This window comes from Lepisosteus platostomus, chromosome 9 (genome assembly GCF_059453375.1).
Source record: "Lepisosteus platostomus isolate fLepPlt1 chromosome 9, fLepPlt1.hap1, whole genome shotgun sequence".
NCBI lineage: Eukaryota > Metazoa > Chordata > Actinopteri > Semionotiformes > Lepisosteidae > Lepisosteus > Lepisosteus platostomus.
Window position 1 is genome coordinate 17,251,554 of NC_142619.1, and position 25,514 is coordinate 17,277,067.

Below are 25,514 nucleotides of genomic sequence, written 5' to 3' on the forward strand. Positions count from 1 at the left end.
TTTAATGGACAATGAATACAGTAGTTTGCAAGCTAATTTAGACCACTCCACAAATAAGATATGTACATTTATTTGTCAGATGCTTGTCAAAGATCAGAGATTAGAGATGGAGTAAAAAGTATTTCCTGGAAATCATGCCAGTCTGTTTTTATGAGTTAAATATATTATCCACATAATTAATTGACACAGATAAAAGAAAGGAAATATGTAGATTTCAAATTTCAAAATGCATGAAACCTTTTAGAACTTTTGTTGCTTAACACCAAGACCCCTGACTGCATTCAAATCAAATTAGTTTCAAGTTTGATAAAGTTCTTAAATCATATATCAAATTAATATTTTCTGCTTCTACCTTAATAAAAAAGTGTGGTAGCACACATTTGTTTTTGGCATAAGCGTTTTGGTGGGATCAAGTTAATATTTTACCCGAAACCTAAAAAACAGTTACTTAGGACAGTACAGTAATCCTTTGATATACAAGCCTAATATGTTCCTGGAAGACTACTCGTAAGGTGAAAACTCATATAGCAGAAATAATTCCCATTACTTCCTGTGTAATAATCTTTAATTGGTTCCAGAACTCAAATATTCCCCCAGACTCGCAAACTTCACCTTAATGCAGCAGAAGTTGATACTTAAGTATGAAAACAACACCATTCTGGTTATTTATGATGCTTAAACTCAATAGCCAAAGCATGAACAACAGGTAGGAAAACAATAGAATTCTTGCTCATTTAGTACTGTGTAGTAGTACTTGTTACAGTTATTAGCAAATACATAAACATAAGATACTATCATGTATTTATGCACTTAACATATTTATGCCTTTGTTACAAAAAACTAAAACGTAATAAAAATTAAACAGTAAAATCCTCTTCTGAGAAGATAAGAGAAAAGAATAATGCTTTACGAGAGCCCAGGTTGTAAGAGTGGAAATCTGCCCATTAAATGAAAAAACAGGCAGGAATTACTATATCTCTTATAAATGAAAAACTGTATCGTTGCTGCTCATATAGTGCAGGATTATTGTCTGCCTGCTTTTTTCATAACAGCAAACAGCTGATACAGTCAAGAGTGACTATCTCATAGTGAAGTGGGTTAACATACCAATTCAATGTGCATTTTCTTCAAAAAAGCTTTTACTGTGAATTTGCTTTTAATTGCTCTTGGTTCTTTACTATTTTTTATGTCTGTGTTTTCCAAATTAAACACATAAATACAAAGAGTATATTTGGCTCATTTTAATTGCTATACAGAAAAACAAAAGTAAATTGCACTGGACAGATGCAGCAATTTGCACAGTATGAAGGACCTGATATTGCCAAGAAAGCTTCTCAGTTAAAGGTGCATTCCCTGTCTGTAGGAAAAAGCTTATCTTTGTGTTTGAACTTCAGCAGAGGCTCACTAAAGCTGCAAGCCAGGCATCCATTAAGTTGAATTAATGTTGCTAAAAGCCTGGTATGTTTGGGTTTTATTTCTGTTCAATAGTTACAGTATTCCCGTCAAGGCTGTTTTTCTGCAGTGCTGAACAGTTAGTAAGTGATGCCGTGAGGCACATTTTGTAGTAGTGTGTAATATTGCTTTATAAAAGAAGAAGCATTTGGATCACAGGCAACACAGGCACACAAACAAAATGTCAGAACTTTCTAGATGTTCTTTTCACATTATCTGAATGGGTACGATACATTGCTCAGCTTTTTTTTTCTTTACATTTTAATTAAACAAAAATATGCAATGGAATTTCCTACGGTTTGTCATGAATTCATTTTTCGGGTTACAAACAGAAAGATGTGAAGTAAAACTTTATTTTTTTTAATTAAAAAAAATAAAAGTTTTACAAATTGGCAGGACAAGTCATAAGGAAAATAATATTTTGTTTAAAGTATTGCAGCTTCACCACAATCAGCAGAGCCTCTCCTTCATCCTTAGTGATTAAGTTAAAAAATAAATGAATGTAGTCTTCTTTGATCATATCTAATTATCAGGCAGGTAAATCTGGACATTTCTTCTTGACTTTTTTGTAACACTGCAGCAATGTTAGAAGAGATTGTTTTGAGTTCATTCTTATTCTCTTTACAAATGTCACCTTTCCTGATATATTGGTACACAAAACAAAATAGAACACACAGGTCTAATTCATTTAATCAAAGATATCAAAGAGAATTGCAGAAAATGTGAGCAGATGAAAGAAAAATACACTTTTGGCATTAATTGTGACACATTGCGATAAGGGCAAGAGACTAACAAATACTGCCTATACACTTGCACACTTAGTGTTTGACACATTTATTATTTTCCTTAATACAGTAACAGTGCACAAAATGAAGGTTGTTAATTAACAAAGGTTTGTGTTGCTCCACACAAAACATCTAAATAGCTGTACATTTTTGCTTATGTGCTATGCATATGCTATGTGCTGTATACGGTATGTTGTGCGTTTGAGTAATAAAATACGTTGCAAAAGCCTTGTTTAAAATGAGATATGAAATAGTTTGTGGAGTTTGTTGTCAAATGCTGATATGACTTGATCATAGAAGCGACATGTTTGAGGAGCATCGGGCAAGGGAAACTGAGCCTTGGTGTAAGTACAGCAGCAACATGTTTATGAATAAGGGATATGAATCAGTGTATAGTGGTCTATAACTGTAATCCACTGAGACTTGCATTATCCTACAAGAAAAAAATTACCCTTCAGATTGGCTTACTAGCACTGGAAATTAGTTGGTTGAAGCACTTTGTTATTGTATCACTGAATACTTAGGTTACTGTACCTATAATTATGAATCACTAGTAGTAATAATTTTTCATACAAAGTCTTTGTAATATAACATTCTTCCTCCAAACTGTGCATTCACATATGGATTCATTCACTTTTTTTCAACCAGCACCAGTGATCAATTTGTGTTGAATAGAGGACTTTAAAGTTACTGTATTTCACGCTGGCAACTGCAACCTGGATACACTGTTCCTTGAAAAACAAAGGATCCCACCAAATTCCATCAGCCAAATACTTGATAAAAATCCATGTTCTGCTCAGCTAATGATATAACCCAGATTCAAACCAGTCATGTCTGCTTTGTAGTACTTGACCTGTGTACTAAAGCACAAGTTCACTGCATGAACCATTTGGAAGCCTGTGGGACTAATCATTGATCTCCTTTAATTGTCAAGGAAAACACCATCTCTTTTTCAGTTCACAAATTATTGCAAGTAAAAAAGTTATTTGTTTAATTGACGTCTTCTTTTCATTCATTCTAGTTCAAATGCTGTGGCAGCAACAATGCTTCTGACTGGCAGTACAGTGTATACATCAACTCCCCAGAAGCAGAGAACCGTGTGGTGCCTGATAGCTGCTGTAAAACCATCACGCCTCACTGTGGACTTAGAGCTCATCCATCAAACATCTACAAGGTGGAGGTAGGCTAGCCCTGGGAGTAATACTCTGACACTGTTTTGACGACATTCTAAGCTTTATTTTACAGAGTTCAAGTAGGTAGCTGTCAGCATGCGTAGGCTGCAAAGGCACAAGTAAAGGTTTATTCCATACTGAAAAGAACAGAGACACAACATTTCGGCCTCTGAGTCTTCTTCAGATGAGTCTTCTTCACACACCCATGAAACATTGTCTCTTTTCTTTTTTGCATGGAATAAACCTTTACTTGTTTATTTTATTTATACTTAATGGTAAGATCTTTCAGGTATATCATTAATTAATATTGTGTCTTGAAAAGGTGCTGTCGTTTTCTCTTTAGGGTCTAGCATGAATCCTGTTGGAGGTTGATATTTATTTTAGAGTGCTTCTTGAGCATAAATGGTTTGTTGGGCAGGAGCGTCTCCCAGTTTTTGTAGTACTGTGATCTCCAAGTAACTATCCCTCTGCCAATCAGTCTATACCACATAACCCTTTTGACCAAACAAGAAGCCCATTTTTTTCAGCTGTGTTGCATGGTGTAGTGAGACAAAGTATCTTCCTCATGTACTGTATGTAACAGAAGTGTCAACTGAACGTGAGCTCTCAGATATTTTGTCATGGGACCAGAGCTCTAATTGGTACTCCTCACTGCCAAATATTTTTGTAGCAGATGGCGTAATAAAAACTGTTGAACAAAGCACTTGTACATTATATTCTGGCCATCAGCTATCATTTAGTATCACTTAATGGAAATATTTTCTACATTTTGATGTTCAAAAATATGAGATGAAGAAGGAAGAAGATGACAAAATATAGCACTGCCTTTATTGTTGATGTAACACATAATTAAGGGTGATGTTTGTAGGTCCATAATTCAAGTAGGCCCGTCTAGTGCATTAAAACTCCACCTTTATTTTCTTATAAGAATTAGAGAAGATGTCATTCCTGAAGAATTGACAGCATCTGTACTGTCTTGCTGAGCAGTAAATGCTTTAAATACCTTGTTCATAATTTAATGTTCCACATAAATTTTATGTTCCACATAAAGTTCAAAGTAGCTTTATCTTTATTCCAATATTTTTAACAATTGAATAATATTGCAGTTTGCATAAAGGTGGATTTTGGAATGAATTTGTTTTCTTCTGTTGCTGCATATTGCTGGTCCTTGCTGTACACTTGAAGGCCAAATGAAAACAGCACAAGAATGATTTAGCTTAGAGCTCCAATTGAACATTAAAACTTGCAATGTTCACAACTGAGATTGCTTTGAATTAGTAGTATTTTTTAAAACAAATTGAATATGTATACATTTTACTTTTATGGTGATTTTGATATGTATTTTATGCTGAGCACTGTCTTTCCCATAGTTTATTGCTTTTTATGGCCCTCTAGGAAGAATGAGCAGTCTTTGGATTGTTTCCATCAAGTATTATTCCTCTTATATTGTGTTGATGACTGTATTGGAAACAAAGGGGCTTTGTGGTGATGTCAGATCTCTGAGTAGGCTGAGTAAAGATGAAAAACTTACATTTATTTACCATGAATCTTTTTGTTACTATTTTTGTTTGTTTGTTCCATTAATGCTGTGTCATTTAAAAAAAACGATTTCAATGTATATATATATAACTATAGTAATGTTTTGATGTGTTAAAAAACAAGCGAACAAATAGCCTACATTGAAGATCTTTCAGGCATATTTATTATGATTTATATTGTGCCTTGAAATGGCGCTGTCTTTTTAATTCAGAAATATGTTGTCTTTGGTTTTATCCTGATAAAAGATTAGCCTAAAAAATGTGTTTGAAGAGGTTTTTTTGTCATCTATATTTAAGACTAGACTGAAATCCTTCAAAGATTTTATTTATTTTTGATTGAACATAAATTTTTAAGGTTTTAGTTTGAGTAGTGTTTTGTTGAGTCCTTCTGTTAAGATGTCTTTTTGACAGAGGACTGTTTTGCTGTTTGCTTTTTAATCCCTGGAATAATTAATTGTCAGAAGACCTGATAAATGACTGTACTGGCTCTGAGCAGTGAAGGTCTCATTTTAGAGGTGGAGAGTATAGATCTCCTATCTCTTGAATTGGGCCAGGCCATATTTCTTAAAGTAAACCAAATGAAAGGCTTCGTTTGAGCTCATTTCCCTCCTCCTCTTAATGCATTGCAATGATATTAACTGAGGATTTTTTGTCAGGTTCAGTAGTCAATTTAAATGATTGTTTAAATTGAGTCCTGTGCTTTATTTAACCAGAAAAGAAAACAGAATAAATCCTGTCCTTTATTTAACCAGAAAAGCCAATCCGACATAGGCTCTAACCACTTCTCCAAACTATTGTACATTGTATGTTTTTTTTCTTTTTTTGTAAGTAGTGAAACCATGCAGTATCAAAATTTAAGAATGAAATTAGAATTTCTGCCATTCTGCACATTTTCTGAGTTTTTCTAGGATTTTGTTCCTGAAACTCAGTCTGAAGCTTGTTGAATAATTTAAATGTTGATTCCAAATGTAGACAATCAAAAATGCTATCAAGACAGGTTGGAAAAAAAAATCCCTATTAGATGTATGAAGCCTTAAAAAATACATGAGGTGCTCTGTCATTTACCAAGTCACAGCGGCACTCCACAATGAAGGCAGGGAAAAAAGTACAAATATAAACTAAACTCAAACTTTTAGCACATGTAGAAGTTAAAGGAACTTAAATTACTGCTGTATAGGGTGTTTGTGGTGAGTGACAGGAGTTTTATTGCCCATTTACAGGCTGAGGTCAGCTTCAACTGGAGATTTTCACAAACTTAATCGGAGAATAATTTTACTTGCTAAATAAGAAATCTGTTCTTGGACTGTTGTCGTCTGACATTTTTCTTTCATGCTCTGTCTAACCCAGATTCATTGATTTCCACATTTTCATTCAGCTGTGAGTATTTCGTTTTCTCTCCACCTGAGCCCACAAATCTAAAATCCAGACAGATGGCAGTTATTTTTTAACCTTTTCCTTCTTATGTTTTAGTTGCAAATGCCCAGCATCTGTTTTTGAAAGCACTTGTGTTAAATTGGGTGACCTGTATTTGTGTTATACCCTGGCAAATTGTGGAACCTCCTGAAAATTTAACTTTAATTCATTTAAGTAAGGAAATACATATATATATATATATTTAACATTACTTTATTAACCCTTTACAATTTCTTTACAAAATCTTTTCGCATACCCCAGCTTGCTCTCCATGAGACACACAGACAGGGAGAGAGCCTGGGGTCAGAGCGCAGGGTCTGCCATTGTAAGGTGCCCCTGGAGCAGTTGGGGTTAAGGGCCTTGCTCAGGAGCCCAACAGAGTAGGATTCCTGTGCCGGCTGCGGGATTTGAACAGGCAACCTTCCAGCCACAGGCGCAGATCCTTAGCCACAGAGCCACCGCTCCACCCCAAATATATCTCATTTTCTATTTGTTGTAAAATGCACATAACATCTTTTGTTGTTTGGGGAAATGTGTATACAATATAAATAATCTCAGAAAATGCAGTGGAGAATATGATTTAGTTGTAAACCATTCTCATCAGTATAATGCCCTATTAACGTTCACAGCTGGAACTTTAATGTTCTATATGAGCAAAGTTCACCATCACTTTTTGTCCACACAGTCTCTGTTGTCCTGCAGAGGAGGATTACACTGTCTGTTATTGCACCACCACAAAGCATTTCACTGAGAATAACATCAAGGGATTGGGGAGGTCAGGCAAACAACAACAACAACAACAACAACAACAACAACAACAACAACAACAACAACAACAACAACAACAACAACAACAACAACAACAACAACAACAACAACAACAACAACAACAACAACAACAACAACAATATATATATATGTATGTTGTGATTGTTGTGACTATTTTTAGGATAAATATAGGCCTTCTTAGAGCAGTTGTAAACATTATAAACCTACCCTGTGCCATCTTTAAAATGGACAGTTCCAGAGATGAACCTGGGTTGGTTTAGAGCTATCCTCTACAAAAGCGTGGAAAGTAAGTAGTTTCACACATCCAGGCTGTGTCTGATCCTCCCAAGTGTATCTGTTCAGGTATCATGGCAGGTGTGGTCAAAGCCTCTGCTTGGAATCCAATACATGAAGTAGAAATTTATATTTCTGTGTCGAAGTGGATGAAAAGCCACCATGTTTGTTGGTTCTCAAACACTTTTAGGTGCTTTAATATTTAAAACAATTGTAGCTGGGCTTTTCCTAATATTTTATTTTGTTTAGATTGTAAACACAGCATAGCAAGATGTCAAATATTGAACTTGATTGTAAGTATAATTTAAAGTGAGTGTCTAGCACTTTGTCATAAAGTCTGGATTTTGGTATAACAGTTTACATGTTATGCTGTGATTTGTATTAATCCTTTTTTAATGTTCTAGATACACTCATCCCTCTCCATTTCTCACCACTTTTCAAAGGTTTTTCTTCATGTGAGATATGCATTTACTGTACATACCTATTTTTCACTAAATTAGATCAGTTTTCACTCTTATGAGGCTAGCTTTCTTGTGAATGCACCTAAAAAGAAAACCTTTTTTTTTTAAAGAACATAATGTAACATTCCTTCTTTCCTTTCTTTTATGGTCCCTGTTGAAATGAATTACCTAATGATTTGCCGAATGTATGAGCTGCAAGCTTGCCCTAGATTTTCACATCTCATTTCAAATACTTTTGATAGCTGTTTTTAGCCTTCTGACAAGAGGGAAATGTACTGTAATGAAACCTGTGGTCTCATGGGTTCTAAGCTCACACAACACTTCAAACACAAACCTGAGTAAAAAATGATAAAGGATATGGATATACCTGCTATATTACAAGAGAGAATGTAACTGAACAACAAAAACCTTATTTATCCCCAACACCAGAGGCGTACCACCAGCGGAGAATGGCTTTCACCCAGAGAGAGAAACTCTTTTGCCACTGGTCAATCTGTCCACTAGTTCTCTCTCTCACTTGTTCACTGTGAGTGCTGCATGACCACAATTTCATCACAGTTGTATTTTTGGTTAGAAACATCAACAAAATAAATCTAATACACCTTTTTGTAGTTTGTGTCGGAAAACAGCAGAACACATCAAAAATGAAGCTGATGTGTTCTCAAGAAAGCCAAAAGCTGCGAGTAGTGGTCCATAAACAACAGCATAATTTACATAGTCTTTACACATTGGTTACCTTTACTGTCTGTACAAAAATATATTTATCTTGTTTTTATACGTTATACTTTATATGTTCTTCTAGTAATTTCTGCTTACTTAGGTTGTTACATTTCTATCTGATGTGAATGAAACAGGTCAATGTCAAGAACGTACTGTAAAAGGCTCTATTCATTATTTCATTATTTATCACTGTTTGCATAGTAGGTGGGTCAGAAAAGATCTCACTATACATTCACTGAAAAAAACAAAATTTAAAGTAGACAAGATTTATGACAAACTTTGACAGTCACAAATGGAATGGGTCACAAAGATAAATTCAAATAAAGTACCTCTTAATGAGTATATATCTGTTATATACCTGTAAAGCAGTATTGGATTTTGGTGAGATTTTCATATAGACTTTTGATTTTGGATACAGTTGTCTATAATGTCATTAAGAAGTTTAGAAAAAGTATTTAAAAATTTCAACTGTTCTTGTTTTATACCAAACTAGAATAGCTAACCATTCAAATTATTTTCCTCCTGCAACTCGCTCTTTCCCACTGAGCAGTAGTTAAGAATGTAAGAAAGGTTGCAAACGGGGAGGCATTTGGTCCATCTAACTCATTTTGTAGTAGGTAGGTAGTTGATTAAATTATATTATTGACAGAAGCCGGGATATTGGCTCATAACAGTATAATATGGCTGGTTACCTTGTTCCAGATTCTCATCACCCTCTGGATAAGGAAGTGCCTCCTGTTCTCAGTTTTAAATATTTTTCCACATAGTTTCCACTTGGGTTTGCTGCTTCATGTTTCACTGCCTGTTCTGAAGAAATCATCATTTTTGCTGGGATAATGTTGTCAGTGTCTTTGAGGATTTTGAAAAAATTGTAAATATACTATATCATATGCTCTGTGTTTATCAATTACTGTTGCTGCTTGTTCTAAAAACTCTTAACAAGTTGATTAGGCAAGACCTACCTTTTCTAAATCCACGTTGACTATTCACTATGATATTATTTTCATACAGGTGATTCTGTAATATACAGTAGTTCTAATGATTGATTCCATAACCTTATATTTAATGAAAGCAAAACATATTATCTTCTAAGTCGAAGTACTTGGTTAAGTTTTATGAATCGGTCATTTTCCGGTGCATGGTGACTACCCTGTTCTGTGAGAAATTATTAGTAATAATAATTACTATTTGTGCCGGAATGTAGTTTCATAATAAATGCTGAATAAGTTGTTACAAGGTACTAAGTAAGCTGTTGGAAGGGTTTTAGCTGTGCAAGGTTTACATTAGATTTAGTAGGCAATTTAGTAAATTGCTAACTAGGCCGATTCTTCTTGAATGCAGACATCCTTTAAGATATGCAGCATCAAGCTATCCACTTGATGTTTTGAGCAGTTGAGACTTTATGTGTAGTATGTTGATTAGAACATAAGAGTTACAAATGAGAGGAAGCCATTTGTCCCATCTACTGTAGCTTTGGATTTTGTTTTTTTACTGGTAAACAGTTCAGCAGCCTCACAGGTAGTAAGGATACTGAAGAAATTCAGTTGAGTTGCAGATTCAAGCAAACTAGGTTTTTGTTTTCTGTTTTAAATGTATTTTTTCGATTTTGTTCTTTAATGGCAGGGTTATAGCGTAGAGCAATGAATTGGTACAATGCAATGCAATGGCCAGACGTCCAGCCACCTCCTCACTGGAGCAGTGTGAAAGGAGAATATTCCAGCCACCTCCACTCTGCTCAGTGCTAATAACTCAGAAAGCAGCATGGTATCAAAACTTGTAATAAATGGCTTGGCCTAGATACGAACTGGTAACCTCAAAACAGACTGTCCACTGTGTTCTGAGCCTATGACCCTTACCATATTGTAAATTATTTCACTTTTAGAGCATGCCACATGAGCCACGTTTGACACTTCCTCCAAATATTACTTTTCAGGTTCTTCTCTTTCATCCTCTCTTTCGTATCCCATTCAAGATTACAGTTGTTTGAAATATCTCACCTAAGTGTGAACATTTCAAAACAGGCTTGTTATAGAAATCTATGAACATATAGAACACATAGCATTTTTTTTGTTTTAATGTGTTTCTTTTTGTAGAGAAGAAAGGACAGGCTAGTGCAAAAAAGCAGTTGTTATGAAACCCCCTATTCCGATGGACATTATGTCAATAAGACTTCATTAATGTCTAATGAAGGCTTTTGTACTGAGCTAATGCATTTACTTGAACCATTAATAATAATTCCTTTGCTTTAGAGTTCCTTAATAAGTGCTGTTCAAGCAGTTACTAGGCACTCAGTACTCTCTTGGCAGGGTTTAGTGCTTTTAGTTGAGCAAGGATGAATTTATAATATTTAGTTTTAGTAGAAATTGTACTTTTTTAAAATTTTATTTTAGTAAACTGCTAATCAGGCTGTTCCTCTTGAATGCCAGGATGGATTATTCCGGAATGTGTACCGTTATGTAATTACATATGGCAACCAAGGTTAAAACTTGGAATTCCATTCCTTTCCAATAATTCATGATTACTTGATATGGTGTGATGTGGATTTACAGGATTAATAAAAGAAATTATGGGAAAATAAGTAGTGGTGCAACCCAGGTTCGAGATAAATAAGATCTGATATTTTGAAAGTAGAATGTGTCACATGGTGCATTCACTTGACATACTCCTTTATAACGGACCAACACTTAGAAGGTCCATAATAAGCTCTCTATAAGCATAGCCTTCGAGAGGCATTACACGTGGACCACAGGAGTGTTAGGCCATCCAGTCTGTTGATTGTATACATCTACCTGGGCCTTCCCATGGTTTATTGATTAGGCTCGTGAGATGAACAACAGGTTAAAATGAGCAAATAACAGGTTCAAATTAGCAAATAATCTGAGAAGGTGAATAAAAGATTAACAATCAATGCATCCATTCATCGATTGTATCTCATTTCAGTTATGAAACAAATCTGTCATATTTTTTGGCTTAATGATTTGTTTTTAGATGTATGTTTGCTTGTTTTATTAGAACAGACACATATAGTAAATGTTGGAATATGACACCGACAATAGGTTTATTGTACAGTACGTTTTTACATTAACAGTATCTTGATTTCTCAGACCTTGTTATATTACGCAATTTTAGAATGAACCCTGATACCTGCCTTATAATAATGGGATGGTGTACAACCATCTCCTTCATTGTTATACTTTTAAAATGATGATCATTTAAACAATTAAGTAACCACTTGAAGCACAATTCCAAAATAGAGTGGACCGAGTTACCATGTATTACACAGACACTGGTGTTGCCATAGCATAGTCTGAATGCTTCTGTGCATTGTGATGGCCGCTGACATTTGTTCCATACATTACACTGCCAGCATTAAAACTGTGACGTCTGCAAAGTTTTCAATGTTTTCAATACATTAGAAACCACAGATCAGAGGAGGCCCTCTGGCCATCAAGCTCATCTGGTGGTCTCAGTCCAGGTATCAGTACTATGTACTATGTACAGTACTATCAGCAACATTGAGAGCAAAAGTCCTACAAGAAAGTGACCATTTTGAATTAACCTAAATGTGCATGTCGTTCAGATATGAGCGTGCTTAGCAAACTCCATGCAACCATGTTATGAAGCAGTAACATCTTTCAAAATCTTTAACGAGGGCCTTAGCAACAGCTGTTTATTTCACTGCTCTTGCCTTCTGATCCATGCCAGAGCACACATTGTGTACAGATCTAGTAAGGTAAATTTTTATACTTTTATAAGTCTAATGCACCTTATAAACTGATCAATTGATAGTCACTAATAAGTATCCTCCTTTGAATGTTCAACACTTCTACTGTAAATGCAAGTTCTGATGAGTTGTAGTTTCATTTTGATCATTGTAAAGCCAGTGCTGAATCTCTAGACATGTTTTAAGCTAATGCAGAAAGAGATCTGGATCTGAAGAAATCCTGGATTCTTGGCAAGATCCCACAGGTTCCAGCGTCAGTACAGGGTCAACTGGAATGTGAGGGCAAGGAAAGGATCCCCAGTGCTCTGGGTTTGTACTCAACATACAGGTCAGTAAGGCTCCTTTCAAGCCACAGAGCTTGTTAGCTTCCCAGCGAAGGAGTTCCTGACTTATGTGTTCTATGAGATGATCAAAGTAAAGACTTCTGTCACACTGTGTCAAATTAGATCCACGCTCTAGAGGTGATCCAACTCACATGTGGAAATTTGGTCTACCTCTTCAGATCCTGAATGTGAAATATTGCTCAATTGTTTTCCATGTCAATGACTTGTGTTTTTCCAGCTGACATTGGTACAGTAAGTGTCTCCCTCACGATAGTCTCTTTGAGGTAATACTTGCAGTTGGGAAAGGTGGAAAACTAGTTTGGGATCAGAGGAACACAAAGTACAGACATATACCCAAGGAAAGGAAAAGTTTGTTGACAGCTTGTTGTGACAGTGAATATTGCAACACATGAATATAGCAACAAGGTACAAAAGAAGTTGAAAAGAAATAAAAAACAGAAAATAAATCCTGCTCATTTTGAGCTGTAACTTAATTGTTTCGGTACCATATTATTAACTGTGGGGCAGCTAAGCTGCTTACCAGCCTCAAAATAAAACAACCCACAAACTCAATCCACGTACTGCACACAAAGTCTTGATTGCTTCTATTTGCCTGTGGGCTTCTCTTAGTTCTCCTGAGTTTGCCTCCTAAAGGAACTAATGGAAAATCTTCTCCCTTCTCTCTTGCAGCAGATAACTATCCCTCGTAATTTTTCTGTGTTGAAGCATTCCCTGACCTGATCCCTTTGGCTGTGATGTATTGGACACTTGACTATGTGTGGCTGAATTACAGTTGCTTAATTTCCATTAGAAGTGCTTTTGGAATGGAGGTGGAATGATTGATCCTGAACGCCTTCATCCTGCAGTATTCTTGTCCATCAGATTTTGTAGTGAGCTTTCTTATCATTAGATGTCTACATAAAACTGAGACCCTGGTTCCTTTAGAGAAATTCCTAGATGCGATCCCTGAATCAATTAACTACCTGTCTTATGTTTGCAATGTCTAGCTTCATGCCATTTATTTTAATTGAATTACTTCTCTTTGGAAAAGCATATTTTCTTTGAAGTATTCCCCTGAACTGCCTTTATGCTAACTTTATTTCTTAATCTCATAATTTTAATTATTCTAAGGTACCTGCAGCTTTCTACATATATGTATTATGCGAATGTAATTTTTTTACACATGGTTAGCATTTGGCTTTAAGAAATGTCATGTTTACTGTGAAATTCTTCACACCCCTGTTTGAACAAGTATACAGAAAAGCAGTTTAAACAAGTGAGAGCTTAGTGATCTAAAGTAATTTAAGAAAACATGTTTCTGACTCTATAACTTCTATGCGTTAGTGCAAAGAAGGGGAAAATGGCATTATTTTCTGATCTCTTACAATTATCTGTTTTTGTCACAATTTCTAATGGTCACAATGTGATATACAACATAATAAGATCATGTTTGTTATTTAGCAGTATTTCTTTTGACGCTAAGCTCCAGTACTTCATGATAGTAGTTGCTATTCATAGACATTTCTTTAGGGGAAAATTGTCAATAGCAAGGCTGACAAAAAGCAGTACTAACTATGGTGTATTTTTTAGTCGACAACAGTGTTCTCTGGTCTTAGGTCACATAAACACTCCTTCATAAAATTCAAGAAACACTTTGTCATTGATAAAATGTATAGCCCTGTATTCTTTTTTAAATTATTATAAAATTTGTTTTGGTGTTTTCTTATGCTGCACTGTTGTTTCTTGAGATTCCCTCTATATTTTCATCTCCCTCATACTTCACTTTCAGCTACTGTATAAGAACCATTTTAATTTGTGGTTAAACCTCTGAGAGTCCCAGTTACCTTAACACGAACTCACACTTTGAGTAGTAGCGTTATGTATCGTGCATAATGGTCCTATCTGACAGAGAACACAGTTTTTGTACCCTCTATCCAAGCCAAGTTGTTCAAACCTGGGCTTAGATAAACAGTTGTGCTCTCTAGACACCTGATCAGTAAGTCTCCTGTTTTTGCCATTGTGTGTGATGCTGATATTGCTGTTTATGAATGTATTAGTTGTGTTTGGCTATATTGATCAACAGCAGCTGCCAGATTTTGCTGTAGCTTATGTTTTGAAACTGAATATATTGACACATACAGTATGTTGGTATTTTCGGCCACTTTTGATTTAAGATAATCTGTACCTACTGTATGCAACATATCGTTTACATAATGAAAATTAAATGAGCATTTGTAAAAATGTGAAATCTATTGAATAAACCCCAAAAAAGTCTTTGGCCCAGTAAGAAGGACAGTTTTTGGTTTTTTTTGTAGGGAGGCTGTATCACCAAGTTGGAACAGTTTCTTGCAGATCATCTCCTTATTATAGGCGCAGTGGGAATTGGAGTGGCTTGTCTCCAGGTAAGGTAATTCATTAAGTGAATGTATAGGATTATATATTTAAAACTGATTTAAGACAACCTTTGTATTTCATACTGCTTTACAGTTACATTTTGAATGTATAACCCTGAATATTATTTTTTTTTTGTTTTTGTTTCTGGCCTAAATAAATCAGATGTAATCTTTTTGAAATTCAGTCACTTACTGTATGTCCTGTTTATTCACCTCTGCTGACCTAAGGTGGATGATATGTGTTTACAGTATATCATCATAATTTTGTTATATTATATCACAACGTTTGTTACATATAATATATAGTGTGTATATTACAAAGTTATATTGTGAAATGAAATTAAGTGCGGAATTTTTTCTCTTGTTATAGGACACAGTCCTTCAAAACAAAATGCATTAAGCTTTTTGTGTATCATTTTTAGATATATTTTCATTATTTCTTTCATTCTTCAGGTTTCTTTATTGCAACAGTATAACAGTTTGTTACTTTCTTTCCATATCTGAAAAGGGAAAATAAAAAACTGCAGAAAAGTAGGTGGATAAAATGTTTCAAGAATCTAAGCAGGCAGCAGGAAGTCCTAATCTATTAAAACATAAGAACAGGAAAACAAAAATATGAATCTTTCCTACAAATCTAGTTGGATTCTCTTTCCTGGATTTCCTGGAATGGAGCCACTCATTTTTAGTCTACACTGAATACCCTTAAATGGTTGTTTGTTTTTGCAATTTAAACTTGTTTCTCACCATATGTTTCCAATCAGATCCAATCTATTCCACTGTGATAGAATGAAGGACATTCAATTAAATCCTTGAATTGAAATTCAAGGATAGATATCCTACAGAGGGGCTCTGCAAATTCTAGTTTGACCTTCACGTCAAAATAGACATTGATCTTCTTTCTGTAAATAAACTATTCAGTAATTGGATGTTCGTGTTGCAGCACTTTTATTGATTGTTACGTATATTCTGTATAGTGGGCTGCATCGTACTGGGTTGAACAGTGTGCTGAAATGTGCTGTCATAGCTCTATGTATTCTGTTGTACAATAGCAGCGTAACATTTATTTAAATTTAAAAGCTTACTGCTACATTAAAAATAAATGGCATGCATGACAGGCTTACTCATGCGGACCTTCGGGAAATAGAATGTGTCTGCCTAAATATTGGAGCTCGGTGTCATTAGAAATGCTGCCAGAAAGGAACGCAAATACACATTAGATACAGGTGCATGAAAGCTGAAATGGGTGTGATTTTTCCTTTTTCTCTTTCAGTCTTCAGTTCCATTATGGTTTAACTGGATGGTAGTGAATCTGCAGTGCATCCGGGTTCTTAAAAAAAAGTTTGCAGAGTGTATCTTTGAAAAAAACAAAAAAATGTTCTTGGGAATTAATGTACTTTGCAGTAACTTGGATGCATATATATATAATACAATTAATATATGTGCATACAAAATATATATTTTATGATATTAGTATCTGACAAAACAGAAATAGAACACAAAACTCGCTTTGATCTTAACTTACTGTATATCAGTGGAGAATATAACACCAGTGACGGATTTATGAAAGGGGTGGCTTTTCACCTGTTTAGCTTTTAGCTTTTTGTATATCATTTTTAGAAAAAATATCATTATTTCTTTCATGTTTCTTTAATGCAAATGTTGGAACACCACTGAAGAACTAAGTATGTCAGTTTGCCAGTAATATTTAACAAGACTGGCACATTTAACACTGGCATATCCCAATATGATCTGACTACACTAAAGAGAGAGTATTTGTCTTTAACCAATTCAGGTTGAGATCTAAGGCTTGGTGATATGGGCAGAAAAATCAGAAATCCCCAAACCAAACAGACCCCCACACAGGCCATTGCAAAACCTAAATGCAAGATTACTTTACTAATCAAGTATTACATTATTACCATTCACCCTTATGTATAAGTCCAAAGGAAAGGCATAGCAATCAAGAGATGCAGGTAAATCTAACTCTATGATTGTAAATGAAAATGGAGTTGGGGCCTATGGACATGGTCATTGTACCCCTCAGAACAATTAATCAGAGAGGTTTGTCAGTGCAGAATAAGTGGAATCACATAAACACATTCAATAGGCGCAGATAACTTCAACAGTGAAAACTATGAGAATAAGTTTAAAAAAATCATCAGAAACCTACACTAAATCCAGCAGGACACCAGCTGGGGCAGCAGGAGTGAAGAACGGACATCTGTAGTCTGAGTCCTCTTCAGGACATATGTACTGTATTGATAATGCAGACTAGGTGCAGGTGCCAGAAGAAACAGGGACCGGAAAGATAAAAGCTGAAGCCATATGTGCCAGCAGAGATAGGACAGCCAGAAGCACAGACAGTGACAAGGTTCCGCAGGAAGAAAGGAGGGATTTGCTGGAACGTCTGTGGTTGGAAGTAATGAAGTTTAAAAGTAGAGAAGAAAGAAGACAGAACAGCTGGGAGACCAAGAGAAACCTAGAGTGACTATTTGTGTAATACATGAGGTAACACCCGCATTGGAGAACAGGCCCCTTTTTGGTCCCTGCACCTTATGTGCCTTAATCAAGATGGTGAGGTTCTTTGTTTATGTACAATAGAGGATAGGTGCTTAAAACATTTGTTTTACTGAGAAACATGCAAATAATGTTAATAATGAGTAACACTTCTTGAAGAATTGATTGTGGTTAATTTGATAGATTGTCTATTACAGCACTTCATAGTGACTTCTCATGTTTACTTCAGTTAGTTTATCTTGAGTTATAATCAAGATTTTGAACATGTGAGTTGGATTCATAAATGTGAATTAAAGATTGACTAATCAGTTAACAGTATAATAACAACTCTCTTGCGTTTGTGGTATAAATGCAGTCATCTACAATGTGCGAGGTATCATGTATGCTTGGGTGTCATCACTTTTTAATTTTTTTTAAATAATAAAATGATACAGGACAACACTACTCTCTAAAACTGCCAGGTGGTGCAGTGAATCCATAAAGTACTGCAGCTGCGAGTTGTTGTCAGACAAATCTTATTTTGATAATAAAATTAAAAATTTATTCACCCACTAGTGCTTTTCTGTACTATTCATACTGTATTTTAATGCTTTCCTGTGCTAAGCATACTGTATGCATAACAGCAGCAAACAATTTCTATATAATCTAATGATAATATTGTTGAGATAGGATGTTGTGACCACAATGCTACCACTCCAAATGAAATATAGTATGTCACAATATTGTATGACACTAACAGAATGATCTTTTTAAATTACATACAGTACGTAGAATTATTAGTAATTGTGTACAAAGACTAATTAGAAAACAATTTTATTTTATAAAAATATATTATACATAGTAGATTTAAAAGCATTGTATATAAAAGTAAATAAAAACATTGAAAACAGGCCCAATTAAATATGTTTTCAGCTTTTTTGAATGACATTATAGTTGCCTACTGTAAGTTTCATTGTAGTTCATACAAATGCTCACTTTGGTGGATTCGGCACTATATTTAGATTAATATATATAAATTGTTAATATTGTAAATTTGTTGTTACTGTAAATTGTTGAGGTATGCATTATTCAAAATAGTTTTTAATTTGGCACGTGAGCTGCATAAATGGACAAAAAAATTACATTTCCAGACAGCTATACATGTTAAAGAATTTTGTGAAGTTAAATTCCCAGATATCCACACTGTACATCAACTGACAAATAACTGCCACTCTTGTAGACTGCCTTCTAAATGCAATTATTCACACCACTGTTTTACAAATGATCTTTAAAATAGGAAAATGGTTTGAACAGTGCATACATCAACGATATAATGGCAAATGTCAATATAAACAACTGAAGTGTTTTTGATTAGTTTATAGTCGCTCTATGAAATTCCTTACTTTTGTGAAACCAAGCACATTAAAAAATCAAGGCCTGATCCAGGCTCCATCGAAGTGGAGAGTATTGAGAGTAGACAAACTCAAATGGAGTGAGCTGAGAAACCCATGAGTTTATGCCTTGTGTCCTAGTTGCCTTGATCAGGGGGGCAAGTAGTAGTACCACTTAAGGAAGAGAGTTTGTGTGAGAGTGGAAACTAGTTAGAAATATAGCAAAAGGTTTCTCAAACAGACTGTCAGGGTGCATCAGCCACTGTAGAAACATCTGCTCTGTACCCAAAAGTGGTGTTCATACCCCTGGAACAACACAGTTATTACTTTTGGTCCCCTAAAATGGGAGGACTATGTATAAAAAGGGCTGTGATTCCTATATGGTTCACCCAATATACACGTAAATACCCTGGAATTAAAGCGGACATTCTGCACTTGAACCTCATAGTCATTGTTTTATTTAAAAAAAAAACAATGTTTTATTTCAAATCCAATGTGCTGGACGATAGAGCCAAAACAGCAAAAATCGTGTCACTGTCCAAATACTTATGGACTTCACTGTATGTATTATATGTAGTATGTAATAAGATACATATTGTTACTTTGGTTTTGTCAGTTAATCCAATTAATTCTTTCTAGCATGCATTGTGGACAAGATAGCATTTCTCATGCTGGGTGTAGTACTTGTTACTGTTTGTTTTGTAGTTCTTGTAGTTTTTCAATTAAAAATTGAAGTCCATAAAGTCATTATACAGTAACTAATATATGAAGTCATATTTATTAGTGCATCTGATCTTTTATCAGTAAGATTAGCTATGGTGTTGAATAGAAAGTGAGGATTATTTTTTTGCAAATCCAGCAAGTTTGAGTGAGTAAATTCAGCAGTAGCAAGTGTGTTTTTAAAGAGATTGAGTGTATGAGAGTGTAGATCATTAGAAAACCTATAGTCTCCAGGGCAGAAAGGACATTCTTGTCAAAGGGGTGGCTTTCTATGTCAATCTGGATGTTGTAGAAATGTTTATGGTAAGTTTAAAATCATAAGCATTAAGAATTTAATCATAATTAAGAGCTAACTTAGAAACTCATTAAATTCTGCCATAAAATTTAAATAGGGGTCTAAAAACAGCTATGAGTTGAAGTGAATTTTGGCATTTTAGCTAAAAAGAATGTGAGTCAAAGGATGGGGATCCATCGTGACATAGCCAAAGAAAAATCTATGTATAAAAACAGTGGCTAGGCCTTCCCCCCCAACCCAATATTCAGTTCTTAGGAAGACAGAAAAATCCATTTGTGGAGGCCTCCTAATGGTATAATATCCATGGTATTATCCATGTTTCAGTGAGTACAAGAATTTCTATATTGGTACCAATTATCATTTTTTAAAACTGCTTTACTGGTCAGGGAGCTAATATTAAGTAAGGCACACCTAGTGGCAGATGGCAAAGCTGCAGTTCGAGATGTCTGTGTTCCATTAAATATGTCTTTATTTTAAATTGCCAGGAAATGTTTTAATGGGATAACTAGAATTTGAGCTAAAATTTGAAAAGATTTCTCTGTTTTCGTCACATGCCCTGAAAGAGTGCTTTAAAGCCATGGATCAATAATCTGGGAGATACACAGACTCCATTGTAAAACTGAATCTGCAGTGCTCTTTTTAGTCAAGTATTCAGACATCTAGCAGCATTCTCTGAAAGCATAAAAGCATCCCGCCAGTTAAAACGCAACCTGTCTCCTATAAAAAGCAGCCCTTTCCCAGAAACAGCCCCGGTAGTTAATGAAGTCAATTTTAAAAACTCATGCACACCAGGTTGTCAGCGAACTGTTCAGAGAGAACAGCTTTCTAAAGGATTCATCCTCTCTCTGCAATTGAGACAGAGGGCCAGAGATAATTACTGACGTAGTTTTTGTGCTTTTGTGCACAGTGAGATAAAGTTGCTCCTTAACATCTCTGATTGTGTATATTATATATTACTAGTGCCAGAGTGGACAGTCAGTGCTGGAATTTTATTATGTGGCTATTCATCTAGCTTAGCCCCTATGTCAAAAACTCTGGCCACCAGGATCTTAACAATCTTCATGTCCAGCTATGGAATCATATACTGCACTGACAAGAACTAAGAAGTTCGAGCCTGTTTGAAGTCTGAATGGAGAATTGGTGGGTGGAAGCTCTAGTATTTGATCTTCTAGAGCCCGTTTTAACTGAGACCCAGTGATCATCCAGCTTGGATGTGGAGGCTGCCAAGTTCTTGACTGCAGGAGGGCAAGGAGGAGAAGTGGGACTTAGACAGACTGAATCAAGCCAATTTTTTTTTTAATTTACCCGAGAAGCCATACACGTTCCTCCAATTCACATATTTTTTCCTCCAGCTCCAAGTTAACTAAACACTTGCCATAAGTAAAATGATTTTTTTGTGTTATCAGTTCTAGACATGCAGAACATTTTAAACTACATGAAAAGCATAGCTTTAGCAAAATCAGTGCTAGACAAACTGTAATTTGGTTCTTTGGTTACTGTACCTGTTACAGAATGGATTATTTTGTTAGGTAATGTGGGAGCAGCCATACAGGCTGAAGTACAATTCTTCGTAGACCTACTCTAGTAATCAGGGAAAATTCAGAGTTAATGTGGTCAAATATATTTTTTTAAATATATGACACCTTAAGAAGGCTCCACGGCCGAAACGTTGTGTTCTCTTTCTTCTTTTTTTCAGCATGGAATAAACCTATTACTTGTTCCTTTGCAGCCTACGCATGCTGACGCAGCTACCCACCTGAACTTTTTTTTTAAATGCTACTTAACATTGTGATTTAGGTTAGAATATATTAAATAGTATAGGGGAAATATCAATTGATTAATCCAATTATTTTTAAACGGAATACTGTTACTTTAGGTAAATTTTGGAACAAACAAACATAAGACCACCAGCTAACACACTAGAACAGGAACTCCATTAATATAATAATATATTAATAATTATTAATATATTATTGAATGGTACAGTTCACATTCCCAGGGTGACGCAGGCATTTGTCATTAAATTAACCCATTTACAGAAAAAATACCATGTTTAAAATATCAGCTTCTTAATGTACATTATATTGAAAAGTTATAGAACAAATTTGGCACAGGCCTACACAATAGTTTTTTTTAGATATTGCATTATTTTTCTTAAAAGTGACACAGGAACATATAGCAACTGTGTAGAATTGTACAGACAAATTTTGTAAATGTCAGTACCTGTATATGTCAGTACTTATGTTCAGAAATATTATAAAATTTTAAAGGTGCTGATTTGCTCTGCTTTACACTGTTTTGATTCTTAGTAGAAACACACTGAGGTGTTGTTATAACCTTGAGATGACATTCTCTCTTTTCCCTGTACGGTATTTTCTAATACCAATATATTGGTTGGTATATTTTAATGTAGTTCTAAAAATGTTGCATATTAAATTAAATGTTAAGAAATGATGAATATGCAATTTAATCATTTACACAAAATTTGAACCAAAATAAAAAATAAATAAAGAGTTGGGCAGCATGGTGCTGCTTCCAAAACCAAAATGTTTTTTCAAAAAACATTTTAAAAAGTGTTCTGGAAAATAGCCTTTCACCACACCAGGATGCTGCTGTGTAGCATAAACTTTTGATGTTGTGGCAAGAGATTATTTTCACAGTAAACTATTTTTATATCCAACTGAGAATTCCTGCTTTGTGAAACAGCCCCATGGTATCATGTTTGCTACAGTAGGTCTACACTATGAAGGTTCATCCATGTTATTGCTAACTTTATTACTATATTAATTTAATATTTAATATTAAAATTAATAAAAATGTCATATTAGTATACATATTTGTTTTTTCTATAACCTACCTGTGTTTCATTTTCCATTATACTGAAAAGAAAGATTATACAGTATATGATAAACAACAAATAAGAGAAAATAACTGATGTTATCATTGCTTGCAAGTAACATGAAATGGACATTTTGAAGTTAAATTATATGAATAGAAAACACTGAATGAAAACTTGACAATTGAAATCACGGAGAAACACACTAAAACAGCATTTATAAATCCAAAACATTTTGTCACAATTATTGTGGAGTTGTTGTAGTGAATATGTGGTTTCCTTAAAAAAAACTTTATATGGTGCAGACTTGTATTAGCTCCAGTGCAACTTATTATATGTGTCATTCTCTGAAATTCATTTAGGCCTCTACTGGCTTTTTTATGTGTTTATTTGCTTTTAAATACAATATGTGTTAAAGACATTATGTAAAATATATTTTAACATTCAAATCCTATATTAAAATTATTTATTTTCTATTAACTATTTATGCACAATTGCTTATAATTTGGTATACTGTATGTAATTAAAAAATGACGCATGAAACAAAACAAATGTGGTGTGTTTGTGCTGTTTGTAGAGGGGCAGCTTCACAGAGCTGCAAAATAATAATAATAATAATAATAATTGCTTACACTTATATAGCGCTTTTCTGGACACTCCACTCAAAGCGCTTTACAGGTAATGGGGACTCCCCTCCACCACCACCAATGTGCAGCATCCACCTGGATGATGCGACGGCAGCCATAGTGCGCCAGAACGCTCACCACACATCAGCTATCAGTGGGGAGGAGAGCAGAGTAATGTAGCCAATTCATAGAGGGGGATTATTAGGAGGCCATGATTAGTAAGGGCCAATTGGAAATTTGGCCAGGACACCGGGGTACACCCCTACTCTTTTCGAGAAGCGCCCTGGGATTTTTAATGACCACAGAGAGTCAGGACCTCGGTTTTACGTCTCATCCGAAGGACGGCGCCTGTTTACAGTATAGTGTCCCCATCACTATACTGGGGCATTAGGACCCACATGGACCACAGGGTGAGCGCCCCCTGCTGGCCCCACTAACACCTCTTCCAGCAGCAACCTTAGTCTTTCCCAGGAGGTCTCCCATCCAGGTACTGACCAGGCTCACACCTGCTTAGCTTCAGTGGGTTGCCAGTTGTGAGTTGCAGGGTGATATGGCTGCTGGCCATATCCCATTTACTCTACAACGAAAGAACTTCCCTTTGTTTTAACTTTGATTTTTACTCTTGAATGAGTTGCTTGGTCATTAGGAATTAATTATCAGAATGACCTATAAATTATGCTTAAGGGACTGATTAGACATTCAGTGCCTGTGTTACTACATGAAAAGTAGCCTTTTCTGTTCTTCTTCTATTTTCTCTTTTTTGATAATATAATTACAAAGCATTCAATAAAGAATTTTATTGATCGTGAATATCCTTTGTGCTCATAGAAAAACATACATGTGATTTCATAGAAATCATAGAAAAAACATGTGATTTCAGTGAGACCAATGGTGGCTAAGTCACTGAGGTTGCTCCTGAACTGGAAGAGCAGTATACTGTATGTTTGCATCTCCTTGTTATACCAACATCACACTTGTTTGGTCCATTATTTATTGACAGGATTTTTACCTTTTTTTCTGCTTTCATATTTATAGGACACCCTCTCAAATACAACACACGAGTACTAATATGTTATATTAGATTGCAATAGATATTTTAGGGATCAGCCTAATTTGTAAAAGAAGTCAGAAACAAGTAGCAGTGTAATTCATATTCATTGTGTTATTCTAAATTTCAGTACACAGGACCACACATTTCATGGGTCCACAGTGTATCAGTTCTCATACTGTATTGCTCTAGGAATGTATCTTCCAGTACTAAGCAGATGGTGTCAGGGGGGTTAATTAATTTAGCTCCACAAGGATTTGACAGTTAAATCATTTAATTGAAGTTTAAAGACTTTTAATGAATAAAATGATTTTTTATTGATGTTGAAACTAAAGATCATTAGGAATTCTTGCCTGATGTTATATAATGAATTCTTCTGTCTAGTGGAGTAATTGAAATTAGTAAAAAGATCTATGCTCTTTTTTTAACTTTATCCTTACTGCTCAATTTATTTTACATCTTGAGTTTTAGTTCTTGGCACACAGCTTAAATAAAATCAATCATATTGCTACGCTGCATATCATTGTCCATCAGACCATAGAGTGGACTGCATCCTTACATCTCACATTTGTGTATTTCCAGAAAGCCTTTGACAGCCTTCATTCAAAAGCCTTCAAAATCATTGACAGAGGGTTGTGAGTAGGGGAGGAATTAAGGGGGGAGCTTAGGAGTCTTATGGCTGTGGGGTAGAAGCTTTCTTTGAACCTAAAAATCAGGGCTTTTATACACCTTCTGCCAGAAGAAAGAAGAGAGAAAAATGCATTTCGATGGTGGTTTTGGTCTTTGATTACATTATTTGCCGTTCTGAGGCAGCATGTGGTGAAGATGATCTGGATGGAAGAGTGTTCTGTACCAGATGGCCTCAGCTGTGTCCACCACCTTTTGTTTACCTTCACGAGCTGAGCAGTTTGTCAAACCAAACTGTAATGCATCCACTAAGAATGCTTTCTATAGTGCATCTGTAGAAATTTGTGAGTGTGAAGACACACCAAATCTCCTGAGTCTCCTGACGAAGTAGAGGCTCTGGTGTTCTCTGGTGATTACTTTGTCTATGTGATG

The 25,514-nt window shown here is 35.2% G+C and overlaps 1 protein-coding gene across 3 annotated transcripts in view; it reads left to right on the plus strand.

Annotated features, from left to right (window-relative positions):
- tspan11 (tetraspanin 11) overlaps positions 1–25,514 on the plus strand; it is a 102,604-nt gene that overhangs the window by 63,100 nt on the left and 13,990 nt on the right. For all 3 annotated transcript variants that reach the window (XM_088647004.1, XM_088647006.1, XM_088647005.1), the window contains exons 6-7: positions 3,259–3,417; positions 14,966–15,052. In XM_088647004.1, the coding sequence (XP_088503130.1) occupies positions 3,259–3,417; positions 14,966–15,052 (246 nt within the window). The remainder of the gene's footprint in view (positions 1–3,258; positions 3,418–14,965; positions 15,053–25,514) is intronic.